Source organism: Xyrauchen texanus, chromosome 32 (assembly GCF_025860055.1).
Source record: "Xyrauchen texanus isolate HMW12.3.18 chromosome 32, RBS_HiC_50CHRs, whole genome shotgun sequence".
Lineage (NCBI taxonomy): Eukaryota > Metazoa > Chordata > Actinopteri > Cypriniformes > Catostomidae > Xyrauchen > Xyrauchen texanus.
The window spans coordinates 32,881,141-32,898,254 of record NC_068307.1 but is presented as its reverse complement, the minus strand read 5'-3'; the positions used below and the strand labels follow the sequence as shown (position 1 = coordinate 32,898,254).

The window sequence follows — 17,114 nt, the reverse complement described above, 5'->3', positions numbered from 1 at the left end:
CTTTTATTGATTGTGGATTACTATTACTTTACCTAACAGTATTGACTTTCGAAGAGGGGTTGGTTTCATCAAAACATGCAGTAAGTAATCCAAATGTAATCAGGTTAGATTACACAGGTTAGATTGGTTTACATTTCAAACGTAATCTACCCAACACTGAAGTACAACAAGTACCCAGCAAGTACAGTGCAATGCTCCACAACAAACCCATATTTTCCAAGATTCAAAAATAAAATGCATTGCTCTGTCTTGATGTATCAAATTAAATAATCTCTAATCATGTGATCTCCACAGGACTCTGCAGAACTATCTGTCCTGGATGCTCATCATGGAGCGGGTGAGCAGTCTGAGCCGTCGCTTCAAAGATGTGAGAGCGCACTACAGAAAGGTCAGTCGCACTGTACAAAGACAAACAGAGGAGGGCTCAGATGGCATTTATCTCTGACTATTTTTAGTGCCTTTAAAACTGCATTCAGAGTTTGTAGATATAGTGGATCAGAAATATACTGTTTTAGGCCATTTCATTCTAAAGCGAGGTTGATAGTTCTGAAAATATTTCAAATTTAGGGTGACAAATGGAAGCTGGATCCCCCACAGAATCTAAAATTAAATTTAATATAAACTTGACTCTCGCAGTCCAAACTTGAACTCAAATTATTGTTAAAATCAATATATCAACTTTTAAAGAAAGACCTACTGTGAGCTCCAAGTTTGTTAATCAATGGAATTCCTGCTTAAGAACTGCACTACCCATGATCCTGAGGGGGAAAATCCACCAATCAGAGAATCACATCAAAAGACCGCCCACTTCCATGATGCACTTTGAATTACACAATCATTCAAAAATGATGAATAATAAACAGGACAAATGTTCAAGATCTACACCGAACACTGTTGGTGATAACATTGTGCTGTGTGTGTTCTCTCAGGCTTTGCATGGCACTACAGTAGAGGAGGCGAGATGGAGAGATTGTGTACGTTACGTTCAGGGCAACATGGAAAATGCAGTTGGGGCTCTGTATGTACGGGAAACATTTTCTGGAAACAGCAAACGCATGGTGAGACCAAAAGCAACAGTCCAGCCTTCTTCAACGCCTCCTTCAATGCTTTACGTAATCAATAATTAGCTGTTTAACATGTAGCCAATTTAGATGCTTAATGTTATTTGAATGCTCCCAGCATTATTCAATATAATTGCATTTTTACTATAATATTTCAATTAGAGAGCTCAACAATAGATTTTCTACTATTGTAGAAAAGCTCCTCAATTACATTCTTACTAGTAAGAATGGAGCTCTGCAATTAAAAGTATTTTTAAAGTGATTTTCTACTAGTAAATTTTCAATTGTAGAGCTCTCTAATTGGGATTTTTACTGGTAAATATTCAATTGTAGAGCTCTGTAATTAAAAATGAGTGAAGTAAATGGAAAAATGGCACATACATATTCAATTGTAGAGCTCTGTAATTGGGATTTGTACTGTTAAAAATGCAATTATAGAGCTCTGTAATTAGTGCCCAAGTACTGTTAGTTAGTTTCCCTAAGTATTACTGCTAACATGCTTCTTTTTAAGGTTTCAGGGGATTTTGGGTCCCTTAACATGCTCAAAAACTCCTGTAAATATGCACACACATCAGAATTGTCAGCCATTAGAGCTTTGCAAAAGTTCACATGGGGGGTCAAGGGCGGGGCTCTCTGCCGGCCCCTTGAAAACTGGATTTTTGGGAGGCTCTGTAGCATGTTTCTTTTCACCTACAGTCTTGTACACACATAGATCTCATCAAGCTGGGCAACTTTCACCCTCATAGTCATAGGCTCTGCCCAAAAGGAAGTCTGCCATGTTGCATTGTTTGAAAAACGCATGTTCTGGAATTTGAAATACTCTTCCTAGGAGATTTATGGGCAACATCAATATGGGCAACATCATGCCAAGACATTGAAAATGCTAAATTGCGAACAGATTTTTGATATTTCAAACAGTGTTGCCATGGCGAGGCGATAAATGAATGGCGAAAAATGAAAAAGAGGAAGTGCTAACATCTTCGGCGTGCATTGTGCGATATAGATAAAAATTTAGATTTATTAATTATTAATTGAGATGTTTGGTATTGGGGGCTTATCACATGGATATGACTATTTTTGTGCACAATCATAGCGCCATCAACTGGCAGCAGGAAATGTGGAACTTTTTACAGACTTTGAAATAGCACTCTTATTTTTATCTGAACTGCTTACATTTTTTTAATAATAATGTCAAGACAGTACAGATTTAAAATTATGAAGGGATTTTTGATATCTTAACTACTGTTGCCATAGCAATGCATTAAACACTATTATTCATTTTATGTTTTTGAGGTACTTGGCATGCTTGAATTTTTTTTTATCTTTTGCACACACATCAGAATCGTCGGCCATTAGGGCTGGGCTAAGGGCTGAGACTCTGTAGCACAACCCGTTTCAGCTACAGTCACCAAATTTGTACATACTGTATATAGATCTCATCAAGCCGGACAACTTTCACACCACAGACATTAGCTCAACAGGAAGTCAGCCATTTTGGATTGTTTGAAAATGGAATGGCTCTGGAATTTGAAATACTCCTCATAGGGAATTAATCTGACTGACACCAAACTTAGGCAACGTCATGCCATAACATTGAAGATGCTGAATAGTTAACAGATTTTTGATGTCTCAAATGGTGTCTCCATGGCGATGTGATATATTAACAAAAAAATAGGAAGAAAGAATTGACCCATATGTTTGGCCTTGAGGGCTGATCACATTGATGTATCTACTGTGGGTCACAGTCGTAGTGCCACCAACAGGCAGCAGGAAGTGTGGCTCTTACAACAGTCTTTTCAGATTTCAAAAAAATCTATTTACATTTACGCAAATAACTTCCAAATTTGTATGCATTGTTTTACTAAAGCCGCCAGGAGGAAATGAGCCCAATGTGCTTGGGCCCGTTGATTGCTGCTTGCAGCTATATTTGGGATTTGTACTTGTAAATATTCAATTGTAGAGCTCTGTAATTTTGTTTTATTCAATTTTTTATGTTATAAAAATGCAATAATAGAGCTCTCTAATTGGAATTATTACTAGTAAAAATTCAGTTGTAGAGCTCTGTAATAAAACTGAATGGGAGTCAATGGAATCATGACAAGCCAGTATTCAATTGTAGAGCACTGAAATTAACATTTTTTACTAGTAAAAATTTGATTATAGAGCTCTGTAATGTGATAAATGCTGGAAACCTTAAAAGATAATTTTGCCTTCCATAAACAAGGAATGTTTAGACTGTTTCCATGATGGTTTGGCGTGCCGGTGCATTCAGTGAATATAGAATAAATCTTCCTAAAGAATTCATCATTAAATAGACGCTTTTATCCAAAGTGACTCTTAGTAAACTTACAGGGTCAATAGGGTGCAACAGCCTGGTTCTGGAAAAATCCTATTTATTTTCTCCATAGGTGAATTGATTTTTAACAATAATTTATAAACCTTTAAAGAAAGACCTACCGTGAGCTCCAAGGTTGCTAATCGATGGTACACCCATCAGTCTGTGTTATTTTAACTTCACTTTAAAGGGAGGTTCTGCAGAAGAACTGCACTACCCATGATCCTGAGGGGGAAAATCCACAAATCAGAGAATCACGGCAAAAGACCGCCCACGATGCACTGTAAATGTTGGAATCGAGTCAGTATCCCTAAACTCACAAACTACTTGTATACTTGCATATATGTGAATAATTTTCAATAAAATTCAAATATATTGTTCCTATACTTGATATTTTTCCATAGTTTTTAGTTAGTTTATGTCATTTGAAATGCTTCATGGGACGTTAAGACATAAGACATTATGTACCTTTTGTCTTTTAGTGACATCTTTTAAATACTTGTTTTGCTTCAAATCAAAGTTTGTAATGTTGTGATTCACCTCAAAGCTGGCTTTGAACTCGTTTATGAAGGATTTTGTGAAATCCCATTGGAAAAGGTGAATGGGGGAAAAATACTACCGGAACCAAGATGGCTGAAAAAGTGGGCGGGCACTGTTACACTCTATTGCTTTGGTCAAGGGAATGATTGTGGTGGCTAATGGCTCACTTCTTGTTAGGTTAGAAGATGCAACATTTTAATCATGATCTTTAACCATTACACCACAGCAGTGTATTAACTGACCTTAGAGATATTGATATGATAAAGGCTACACTGAATAGTCATTTCAAATGGCTGTTTTGTTTAGTTTTTTGGTGCATTTAAATGGTCTTATTCACTTTAAATGTGTCTCTCTACTGTTTTTCAGGTGGGTAATCTGATTAGACAGATTCAAGAGGCTTACATAGAGACGCTGGAAGAGTTAACCTGGATGGATGAACAGTCCAAGGAAAAAGCCAGAGAGAAGGTGATGGTGGCAGTCACCACACAAATTTGAAAAATAATCACTGTTATTTTATAAAAACTCCCACTATCTGCCATTGGTTGTACAAACAGATAGTCCCGCCCAAAATGTTTGCTGTGTGTTTTGTGTTTTGATCAGAGACGCATTGTAACTTTTTTAGGTGAAATGAACCAATAAATGGCTTAATTAGTTAGTAGTTGACTGCATATTAAGAAATAATTTTTACATAAAAAAGAATTATGCAAATCAGGTTTACCATGTTAAAAATACTTTAACACATGCTTTTGAGTGGATAAATGCTTTACTTTAAGGAACTGCACTGGTAAATTACATAATGTCCCACAAATGAGTCAAAGGAACATTTTCAGTAACCCACATGAGCAAATTCATCCAATCATGTTTAAGAAAAAGAGCTAATTGAAGGACTGTGTTGATGTTTCAGGCTATGGCAATATCAGAACAGATTGGTTATCCTGACCACATCCTTGAGGAGGAGAATAAGAAACTGGATGAGGAATACATTCATGTATGGAAACTGGCACAGTTACGGAATCCAACAATCCAAACTCAAATTAAAGGGATAGTTCACCCCAAAATTTATATTCTCTCATCATTTACACACCGCTATACAATCCCAGATGTGTATGACTTTTTTTCTGCTGAACAAAAATGAAACAAAGATTTTTAGAAGAATATTTCTGCTCTGTAGGTCCATACAATGCAAGTGACTCAGTGGTAAATCCATGTTTTCATAAGTGATATGATAGGTGTGGGTGAGAAACTTTTTAATATTTAAACCCTTTTTTACCTTAAATCTCCACTTTCACTTTCTTTCACAATCTCTAAAAAGAAAGTGAAAGTGGAGATTTATAGTAAAAAAGGATTTAAATATTGACCTGTTTCTCACCCTATGTAATCGTATCGCTTCAGAAGATATGGATTTAATCACTGGCATTGTATGGATTACTTTTATGCAAGAAAGTCATACGCATCTGGGATGGCATGAGGGTGAGTCAATTATGACAGATTTTTTGTGTTAGAGTGGTGGTGGTGTAGTGGGCTAAAGCAAAGAACTGGTAAGCAGAGGGTTGCCGGTTCGACCCCCACAGCCACCACCATTGTGTCCTTGAGCAAGGCACTTACAGTAACTCCAGGTTGCTCCGGGGGGATTGTCCCGGTAATAAGTGTACCGTAAGTCTCTTTGGATAAAAGTGTCTGCCAAATGCAAAATGTAAATTTTTCATTTTTGGGTGAACTATTCCTTAAAAAAGCAATAAAGCCTTTATTATGATAAGTTTTAATATTACTTTGAATGTTACATTGTTACTCTCTCTCTCTCTCTCTCTCTCTCTCTCTCTCTCTCTTCACACAGCTTAACTTCAGTGAGGATGACTACTTTGAAAATATTCTGGAAAATTTAGCAACATCAGCCCAGAAAGTTCACAAAAAGCTGAGGGATCCCGTCGACCCTGATATGTACGAAACCGACAAATAAAAGCAAGATACAACATTTGCTTTTTTTTATGTTATTTTCTCTCTTAATTTGTTGGTGTTTTTCTTGTGTTTCTCTGTTTTTAGGTGGATTATTGGTGCCGCAGTGGTCAACGCATTCTACTCCCACAACAGAAATCAGATTGGTGAGTTCACAACTATACTGTATAGATATAATTACATTTTATAAATGTATATATTGCATGGAAATACATGCTGGCCTAAGCATGTCTTTTAAGCAGGGAAGACCATGACCACAAACTCAAAAAGACTCAAACAATTTTCTTTCTGGTAATATTTTGCTGTTAAGAGCTCTCCGTCTAAATGCTTTCTCAGCCCATTGCCATTATGGCTCTAATACATGTAGTGCTTTTTCCTTATAGATAAAACAAAGCTAGTTTCAAGCTCCAGTGCCCACAGAGCTTGTCCTTCCAGAGATGTGCTGCAGGCGTTGAACGCTCGCTATTCAGCCTGTGCTAATACATAAGATTATAAAAGCCGAGTGATTATGCAGATTTTCAGCGGGAAAAATGTCCATGTAATTACTCTTAGATTGCACATTTTAATGTTCCCGGACAATCTGGGAAACACTTGAAGCTGAATTGCTATTTCAGAGACAAGAGAGGCAGCTGCATATGGTGGCGCGATGTCATTTCGGGTTTTACTTTCCAGTTTACATCACATTATTTCTTAAACTATGAGCACTTTCAGAAAATGCATTCCTCTCACTAGTTGAATTGTTTAGTAGCAGTGTCCAACAGTGGATATTCATGTATCTCAGGACATGACATTCTGACATTTTTTGGGGATAAATTGTGTAATTAATGAATAATTTTGACACAATACATATTGAAATGTTTTATTTCACTCTTTGTTTGGATTTTCAGTTTTAACCTGTAATAATTTATATATTATTATGGATTTTCATAAAGTCTGGGTAATATTTTAACACATTTCCCACTTCAAAAGTTGAAAAACAAATTATTGGAAGTGACACACAGTAAAATATTTTACACACAGTAAAACATTACACTTACTATTGGAAAACAAACAATTATTTGTGGCAAAATGGTTAGTTGTGGTGGAAATGATGATAATGAGTGACAGTATTGTGGAAAATATGTTATTTATAAATAATTTTCACCCAACACAAGAGTGTTGCTTCATCTTAAGACAGTTTTTTAGCTTTTGAGATTTCAACATTTTACTTTTTGTCATATGAAGGTCTAAAATTAGCATTAAAACTAAATTGGAAATGTTTTACAATTACATTTTTTAAATTTTTGGTGCTTTTCAAATGCTTTTTATTTATAGATTTGACTGTTTTAGCCTTGTCCAAGACCAAGACTATCTATATAAAACTATGAACGACTGTCCTACAGTTGTACGTCATTATTACCACACCAAACCATTTTGCCCCTAATGAAAGAGTTGTTTTAAAAAGTTTGTGTACTTGTTAAGCAAGAGGACAAAAGTGTCAGTGAAGAGTAAGCTTCAGATGAAATATGAGACAAGTGAAGTTTGAAGAAAACAAAGAAAAATAAGGTAAATATCACTTGTGAGCAAAATATTTTATTGGGTGTCATATCCAATAAAACTGAAAAAAAAAAAAAAAAAGAAATATATATATATATCTAGGTGTGTGTATTTGGGATACATGAAATATTAGCTATGAAATAAGACTTTGCAAGACAAGAAATGCTACTATTTTATTTAAAAAACATTACAAATATTGGTTCCACCACAAAATTCTATTAAACACAAGACAGAATTTGAAATCACACTTTGATGGGAATTTTTATGACTTTTTGATGCATGTGCATACACTGTTGAGAGATTGAATATTGTTTTTAACAAAACTTTACTTTATAGAAGTCAACAGTGTTAAAAGTACCTGAAGTTGAAGAAAAACCCACGTATTGAAATGCTTTATTTCACTCTGTTTAGATTATCATACTTAAAAAAAAAAAAGAAGAAAGTGAGAATTAATTTATTTGAATGATTTTCATATTTTTAGATTTAAAGTCTGGGACAAGGGTAAAACAAAAGAATCAGACATTGTAAACAATACATGGCTAAAATACAGTTAAATGTGACCTTCATATAACAAAAAGTAATGTATATAAAAATAGTTGAAATCTATTAGTATTAATATAAATCAACCCCTGGGACAGCTGTATTCTTCCCTGACATCTCAAAACCTTTTCAGAGTCAATCACTCTGCATCATGCTGAATTTCACCCTTTTCTACATATCTTTCATTTAGTATTTCCTGCTGGGATCCTACAGCCTCCGTTCTTCAGTGAGAAACAGCTGCAGGCGCTAAACTTTGGTGGAATTGGGATGGTGATAGGACATGAAATCACTCATGGATTTGATGACCATGGTAATACACATTTCGTCTGTTGGATTGTACCAATTATCAGTTAGTTGTAGATAAATAAACAATTCAGGTTACGTTTATGTGTGATTTAGTAATCTGTGCCAAAGGAGGGATTTTACAAATCACAGATAAATTGTCCTCCATTGGACCAAAAACGGCACACAAAAGAGCAACCACAATGCTTGTCTGTTTAAAATATGAGCCTGTTCTGCAAAAATTCAATATTTGTATTCGCAGGCCGGAATTTCGACAAGGATGGGAACATGTACAATTGGTGGAGCAACTATTCTGCCGAGCACTTTGAAGATCAATCTAAATGCATGGTGGAGCAGTACGGCAAATTTAGCTGGAAACTTGCAGGAAGCCAAAATGTAAGTTGATGGAAATCTGCGTATGAAACAGTGTAGATCTTATTTCAACATGAGTGTGTTTAGCAAACAGAAAAATAATCCTTCTAGATTATAATGTTGAAAACATGTTTTCCAGAAATCAATCTACTAAGGCCTATATCAATCTACATCTTGTAGTAGATAATTGCTCTTGGTTCAATCTAATTATTGGTGTTTTCATGATTATGGTATAAAATATGGCTTAAACTCAAATTAAAATCCAATTTTATGGGACTAGCTAGTTTTGCACCAAATATTGGTTTTGTAGTAATTACTTACATGGTTAATATCTTCAACCAAGCTTTTCCGGTAGCTGCGGATAAAACCTGCACAAGGAATTTTGGACTATTCTTCCTTACTGAACTGCTTCAGTTCAGACATATTCATAGGACGTCTGGTGTAAACGGCTCTCTTGAGGTCACTCCACAGCATCTCTATTGGGTTAAGGTCTGGACTGTGGCTGGGTCACTCCAAAAGGTGGATTTTCTTTTTTTTGAAGTCATTTTGTTGTGGATTTAAGTAGATGTTTAGGGTCATTGTTCTGCTGCATCACTTAACTTCTACTGAGCTTCAGCTGGTGCACAGCCATCCTGGCATTCTCCTGTATATATCTTGAAAAGCTTTGGATTTAATCTTTCCCTTGATGATGGCAGGCAGTCCAGGCCTCAAAGCAGCCCCAAATTATGATGCTCCCTCCACTGTATTTCATCGTAGGGATGATGTTTTCATGTGTGTTCTTTCCAAACAATTCAACTTTAGTTTCTTCAGTCAACAAAACATTTCCCCATTTTGGAGTGTCAAGGTGGTCTTTGGGAAACTTCAGGTGCGCAGCAATGTTTTTGTTGTAAAGCAGCGGCTTCCTTCATGGTGTCCTGCCATGGACACCATGCTTGTTTAATGTTTTCTGTATAGTAGACTCATGAACAGAGATTTTAACCAGTTCAAATTATTCCTTAAAATCTTTAGCTGTCACTCTAGGGGTACTTTTTTACCTCATTGAGCATTCTGCGGTGTGCCCTTTGAGTCATCTTGGCTAGATGGCCACTTTTAGGGAGAGCAGCCACAGTACTAAATCATCTCCATTTACAGACAGTTTGTCTAACTGTGGACAGATGAATATCTGTTTTATAACATTTTTTTAACCCCTTCCAGCTTCTTGGAAAACAACAATTCTTGATTGTAGGTCTTCTGAGATCTCTTTTTTGTGAGGCATGGTCCACATCAGCAGATGCTTCTTGCAAAATGTTTGAGTGCTTTTTATGAGTGAAAGTAGTCCTAACCCACACCTCCGATCTTGTTTCATCAGTTGGATGCCAGGTTTGCCAAATTCTGACTCTAATTAGCATTTGTTGATGTCATTCGCCTACAGCCGTGGCCAAAAGCATTGGCAGTGACAAAGTTTTTGTTTTGCAAAGTTTGCTGTTTCAGTATTTGTAGATTGTTTTGTCAAATGTTTCTATGTTATACTGGAAAACAATAAGTATTTAATGAGTTTTAAAGGCTTTTATTGCCAAAACATTCAATATATGCAACAAGTCAATATTTACAGTGTTGACCCTTGTTCTTCATAACCTTTGCAATTCGCTCTGGCATGCTGGATATCAGCTTCTGGGCCAAATCCTGACTGATGGCGATCCATTCTTGCCTTATTAGTGCTCGCATTTGATCACAATTTGTGGGCTTCTGCTTGTCCACTCGCCTTTTGAGGATAGACCACAGGTTCTCTATGGGATTAAGATCCAGGGATTTGCCAGGCCACGGATCCAAAATTTAAATGTGAAGATCTCCGAGCCACTTCATTATCACTCTTGCCTTGTGACATGGTGCTCCATCATGCTGGAAAATGCACAGACCATCACCGATTTTGCTCTTGCAGGACTTGCAGGACATCTTGATACCAATCTTTATTCATGGCAGTGTTTTGGGGCATAATTGTGAGAGGACCCACTCCCTTGGATGAAAAGTAACCCCACACATGGATGGTCTCAGGATGCTTCACTGTTGGCATGACACAGGACTCATGGTAGTTTTCACCTTTTCTTCTCCGGACTATCGATTTTCCAGATGTCCCAAACAGTCGGAAGGTGGTTTCATCAGAGAAAATAACTTTGCACCAGTTTTCTGCTGTCCAATCCTTGTACTTCCTGCAGAATTTCAGTCTGTCCTTGATGTTTTTCTTGGAGAGAAGTGGCTTCTTTGCTTCCCTTCTTGACACCAGGCCATTGTCCAAAATTCTTCGCCTCACTGTGCGTGCAGATGCACTCACACCAACCTGCTGCCAATATTGAGCAAGCTCTGCACTGGTGGTGACACGATTCCATAACTGACTCCTCAGGAGGAGATAGTCCTGGCACTTGCTTGACACACTGGGACGTCCTGAAGCCTTCTTCACTGCAGTTGAAACTCTCTCCTTGAAGTTCTTGATGATCCTGTAAATGATTATTTCAGGTGCAATATTCTTTGCAGCAATTTCCTTGCATGTGAGGCCATTTTAATGCAAAGTGATGATTGCTGCACATCTTTCTTTAGAAGTAACCATTGCGAACAAGAACACAATGATTGGAAGCACTTCTTCCCTCCTTTTATAGCAAACAGGTTTGGGTTTCTTGTGATAAAGTTCATTTTTTTGGCAAATTAAGCTTTTTGCAATTATTTAAAATGCATCTGATCACTCTGCAAAATAATCTAGGAACAATGTGAATCAACACCACAACAACTGAAGCAGAAAACTTGCTGCCAATAATTTTGGCCATGGCTGTACAGGTTTTCATACTTTTTCCAACCTACACTGTTAATGTTTGAATGATGCATTCAATATGTACAAGAACAATAAAATAATTAGTGTGTTATTTGTTCAAACAGATTGTGTTTGTTCATTATTGTAACTTAGAAGTTCAAACCAGATTTGAAGACAAATTTATATATAAATGTACATTTACAAAAAAGTAAAGGGGCACCAATTTGTATGGTATTATTGGAAAATGCCACTTATAGTTTTTAAATTTGATGTCATCATAGGTCAGTGGCATCACAACATTAGGAGAGAATATTGCTGACAACGGTGGAGTTCGTCAAGCGTATAAGGTTCGAATCATTGACTCCAGTTAAATCCAAACATGTAAAGTTATCTACTATTTGGTGGACATCATGCACATTTTGTCTTTAGTTACTATGTTTATGTCTGTTTTTGTGCATGAAATTAGGCATATATGAAGTGGGTGCAGAGAGAGGGTGAAGAGTACCGTCTGCCCGGACTGGACATGAATCATAAACAGCTGTTTTTTCTGAACTTTGCCCAGGTATGTCACAAAGAATTAGACACACTTTAAGACCCCTGCATGATTTCACCTTGATGTCAATGCAAGGTGATTCTGGCCAGTCTCGCAAAGACACCATCAAATTAAACATAGTTAAAAGGTACAGGTGCTGCTAAACCTTTGCCAAAAATGACTATGACTTTATAATATCTCATTAAAGCCTGAATTTGATGATTGAATGGCAGTGTCTAATGGGATTAGTGGTTAGAAAATTGACTTTTTTTGCTCATTTCAAGAGATGTCTCCAAATTTTTATAATAAAATAAAGAAAAAAAATGTTTGCCTGTACAGTGGGGTCCAAAATAGAGGTTAACCAATTAATCAGCACGGATATCTACTTTTGGAACTATTTGTCATACAATAGCTTGCCATTAGTTTTTTTCATGTGTAGTTTCCCTTAAGTGTTTGTGTGAGCTGGTGGGAGCAAATAATTGCAAAATAAGAGTCCCAGGGGTATTATGAGTTTGTTTATAATTAAAAGACCCTCCATTTTTTTCTGATTATCATTTGAATTTTAGTTGCACAATGTGGGATTTCATTTAGTTTAGACTCTTGATGCCTCTATGTCTACGGCTGTCACCGACTTAGATAATATTTTAACCACCTTCTTTACCGGCAAAAATCCGATATCGGTCGATTGGTAGTCCAAAAGTCTGAGACCACGCTGAAAATCAGGGATTTTTTCCATTTAATCCTGGAAATTAAGTTTTAGGATTTTAAAACTGTAAACACAATAAAATGTATGATGTTAAATTTGTAACATTTAAACAGTTCACCCAAAAATTTAAATTCTGTCATAATTTACTCACCCTCATGCCATCTCAGATGTCTATAACTTTCTTTCTTCTGCTGAACACGAACAAAGATTTTCAGAAGAATATCTCAGCTCTGTACAATGCAAGTGAATGGTGTCCAAAACTTTGAAGCTCAAAAAAAGCACATAAATGCAGCATAAAAGTAAGCCATAAAACTCCAGTGGTTTAATCCAAAATTTTTAAAGCATTCTGATCAGTTTTGGGTGAGAACAGACAAAATTTAACTCCTTTTTTACTATAAATCTTGCTAGTGTAGACTCTAGGCACGATCATGATTTCAAGCTTGATTACACTTTCTAGTGCTTGACGCATGGGCAGAGTGCTAGATGGCATTAGGAAGTGTAATCGAGCTTGAAAACGTGATCGTTATATAGACTGCTGATGTCACGATGTACAGTGAAATAATTTTAACATTTTCAGCGGTTCTCGCCCAAAACCAATTAGATCGCATCAGAAGACATGGATTAAACCACTGGAGTTGGATGTTACATTTATGCTGCATTTATGTGCTTTTTAGAGCTTTAAAGTTTTAGACTCCATTCACTTGCATTGTATGGATGGATATCTTCTTCTAAAAATCTTCGTTTGTGTTCAGCAGAAGATAAAAGTCATACACATCTGCAATGGCATTAGAGTGAGTAAATGATGAGAGATTTTTCATTTTTGGGTGAACTGTCCCTTTAACAATGTTAAGTCCTTTGTAAACACGCTCAGATTTTCTTGCTTCCATTGTAGCACACAAGATCCTTTTTGGAACATTCTCAAATCATGCTGGATAACATGGATCATCAGGTTGTTATGCTGATGATATATGCTAATGATATACTGTAATTTGTAATGAAAAATATAGTATACATTTGAAAGAAGAAGAATACAAAAGAGAAGCATTTTCACTAGTGATCTCAGACCTTTGGACCCCACTGTAAATTGTAACCCCAATGGATGCTCTGGAAAAAACTATGTGCTATGTGCATTTAAGCACAATTCACATGCTTCATGTGCTTTAGTTGAGAAATAATGTCCCATGTCTTTTTTAAATTGATTTAATGTTCCATATAAGCTGTTACATAACTTTCCCTCCGATTAAGCTCTCATCTAGGGGGCCTGGGTGGCTCGGCGAGTATTGACGCTGACTACCACCCCTGGTTCGAATCCAGGGTGTGAGTGACTCCAGTCAGGTCTCCTAAACAACCAAATTGGCCCGGTTGCTAGGGAGGGTAGAGTCACATAGAGTAACATCCTCGTGGTCTTGATTAGTGGTTCTCACTCTCAATGGGGTGCTTGGTAAGTTGTGCGTGGATCGCGGAGTGTAGCATGAGCCTCCACATGTTGTGAGTCTCCGCGGTGTCATGCACAACGAGCCTCGTGATAAGATGCGTGGATTGACTGTCTCAGAAGCGGAGGCAACTGAGACTTGTCCACCGCCACCCGGATTGAGTTGAGTAACTGCACCACCACGAGGACCTACTAAGTAGTGGGAATTGGGCATTCCAAATTGGGAGAAAAGGGGGTAAAAAAAAAAAAGCTCTCATCTAAAAATTGTTTATCACCCCATGCTGTTTATTCAGGTACAATGGCTTATTTTTATTGAATGTCAGAGAACTGAATGCTTTCCACAGGTCTGGTGTGGTGCCTGCCGCCCTGAATATGCCATACAGTCGATCAAAACTGATCCTCACAGTCCATTGGAGTACAGGCAAGTGCTTTCACTGTTAGTAAAAACAGTAAGTTACAAGTGGCCTTAAAAAAAAATTAAAACATTGTTTTTGGTTTCACTGCCTATGGATCACAAGGTATTTTTTTTTTATAAAATAGTGAGAGTCCTATGTTTTTTTTTTTTTTCACAGGGTACTTGGTTCCCTCCAGAACTTCGAAGCATTTTCCGAAGCTTTCCACTGTGAACGAGGAACTCCCATGAACCCAGAGGAGAAATGTAGAGTGTGGTAACCTTGCGTAGGAAGAACTTGAGGCTGTGTATATTTAACTAATAAGGCAGCAATTACAAGAGCTTGGATCATAATATGTTATGCTATTATTCTGCAGTGGAAGCTGCCTGTCTCATGTGACAGACGCATCCAAGGTGTTAGACACCTACAGTACATGTGTGACTACAAAGATGTATACTGTGAACTTTCAAAAGTGCACATATAACCAACGACTACAGGCATAATGAATGTGCACATTGAGGGTGGTGTTTTTTTAAATTAAAATACTTTCTCATATCCCATCTAAATATGGAGGAATAACTGCAGTATAAGCAAGCCATTTGTTGGTTAATTTCCCCCAAAATTGTAAAACACTTTATGAGTGCTTTTGAGTATCGCGACTAGCCTGACACAGCAACACTGACTCAACCAATGAGGTCAGTTTGGGGCAGCACTATGTGTTTGGTTGGCCAATTTCAGATGGGGATAGTGTTCGTAAAACCTGTTTGAAAACAAGAAAAATCTTGATTTTTGCAAGAATTTGTCTTGTTTACAGGTTTCTTCTTACATTGGATTCATTTTGGCATTAAAATATGTGTACAAAATTGTTGAATTGTGACGACAAGGCTTATTAAGGTTATTTTTTCCAGATTATGTAAACAGATAAGTCCCTCATTTGGCTTTTGATTCTGTCGGCTCGCCAAGAAAATATCTGATGTGCTTGTCAGATCCCAAAATCGGCCAGCAACTGGAGGCTTGGAAGCCTACATAGATTGCGGTTTGAATAGAACCCAGTCAAGGCATCATCTTTCATTTTTCAATAAACAACCTTGAAATATTTTGATGATGGAATGAGATTTGTTTGCTTTTTAAGCATTTAGTGAGAAAATCAGCAAAATAGACAGTTCCTGTTGAGTACTGTTTTCCAAAAATTGAATATATTTATGTGCTTGCTACGTTTCACTCAAGAGTCTGTAATACGAGGGCTTAACGTTACATAAACGGGCCTTTTTTGCTTCTCTAACAATTACCTGACAACCTTACGACTGTTAAAACAATATTCTTTCAAACTGTGTGTGTTTTGTGTGCATAGACCCAATTTATTGCTGCCTTTCAATACTTCTCTTTCAAATGTTATGCCAGTAGAAAATATCATGAAGTTCCCACAATACGGGAACAAAATAGTTACAACAGGTCTCCAAGAACCGAGACTGTATACAGTAATAATTGTTACTGTATATACAAGCTGTATAACATCTTTGCTCTGCTGTGGATGATTTCTGTTGCTCAGCTAACTATTGACGTCTCACTGTATCTTGTTTAGCATGTTAAATGATTAGAATCAGACATGTATTGAAATGTTGTTGCTGAAAGAGAAATAATTAAGATATTTAACACACTGAGGGGTATTAGACCTGTCCACCTCCTGATTGGGTATCACCAAGTAGAAACTATGTAAGCCAGCTATCACCTGATGGATTTGTTCATAAAATAACGTAACGTACTGTATATGTTATTGCTAATTGCCATATATTTGTGCTTATGTAGGCCTCTTTGGTAACGTTCACAAATATTTCATAATATATATATATATAATAGACTAGATGTTTTGCTAATGCCTGCTCTTTTTTTTTTTTTCTTTTTTTTTTTTTTTAGGGATTATTATTTTTCACTGTTTTCTGCCAGTGACAATGCATATGGATATATATATTTGTACAGGTATTAATTACCTTCTTGGCTTTAATCTGTTGACCATGGCCAATGAGTTTGAACCCAGTCTTGATGAACCATCTAGACTAGGTTGCTTGCACCAACTAATGGCCAAAATTGACCAGCTTGGAACAGCTAGAAACCATGTAAGCCAGCTCCCACCAGATGCTAGTTTACACCAGGCTAGCAGATTAGCTGATGAACCATCTAGACTAGCTTGCACCAACTAATGGCCAAAAATGACCAGCTTGGACCAACTAGAAACTATGTAAGCCAGCTCCCACCAGATGCTAGTTTACACCAGGCTAGCAGTTTAGCTGATGAACCATCTAGACTAGCTTGCACCAACTAATGGCCAAACATGACCAGCTAGAAACCATGTAAGCCAGCTCACATCAGATGCTAGTTTACACCAGGCTAGCAGTTTAGCTGATGAACCATCTAGACTAGCTTGCACCAACTAATGGCAAAAATTGACCAGCTTGGACCAGCTAGAAACCATGTAAGCCAGCTCCCACCAGATGCTAGTTTACACCAGGCTAGCAGTTTAGCCTATGAAACATCTAGACTAGCTTGCACCAACTAATGGCCAGAATTGACCAGCTTGGACCAACTAGAAACTATGTAAGCCAGCTCCCACCAGATGCTAGTTTACACCAGGCTAGCAGTTTAGCTGATGAACCATC

General features: G+C 37.1%; 1 protein-coding gene across 1 annotated transcript in view; it reads left to right on the top strand.

Annotated features, from left to right (window-relative positions):
• Positions 1-16,330, top strand: part of mmel1 (membrane metallo-endopeptidase-like 1) — a 41,253-nt gene extending 24,923 nt beyond the window's left edge. Inside the window, exons 13-24 of the mRNA XM_052101948.1 lie at positions 295-388; positions 930-1,058; positions 4,303-4,401; positions 4,841-4,924; positions 5,771-5,874; positions 5,977-6,035; positions 8,156-8,275; positions 8,510-8,643; positions 11,680-11,745; positions 11,865-11,960; positions 14,413-14,489; positions 14,641-16,330. Of these exons, the coding sequence (XP_051957908.1) occupies positions 295-388; positions 930-1,058; positions 4,303-4,401; positions 4,841-4,924; positions 5,771-5,874; positions 5,977-6,035; positions 8,156-8,275; positions 8,510-8,643; positions 11,680-11,745; positions 11,865-11,960; positions 14,413-14,489; positions 14,641-14,740 (1,162 nt within the window). The 3' untranslated portion in view covers positions 14,741-16,330. The remainder of the gene's footprint in view (positions 1-294; positions 389-929; positions 1,059-4,302; positions 4,402-4,840; positions 4,925-5,770; positions 5,875-5,976; positions 6,036-8,155; positions 8,276-8,509; positions 8,644-11,679; positions 11,746-11,864; positions 11,961-14,412; positions 14,490-14,640) is intronic.
• The last annotated feature ends 784 nt before the right edge of the window (positions 16,331-17,114 follow it).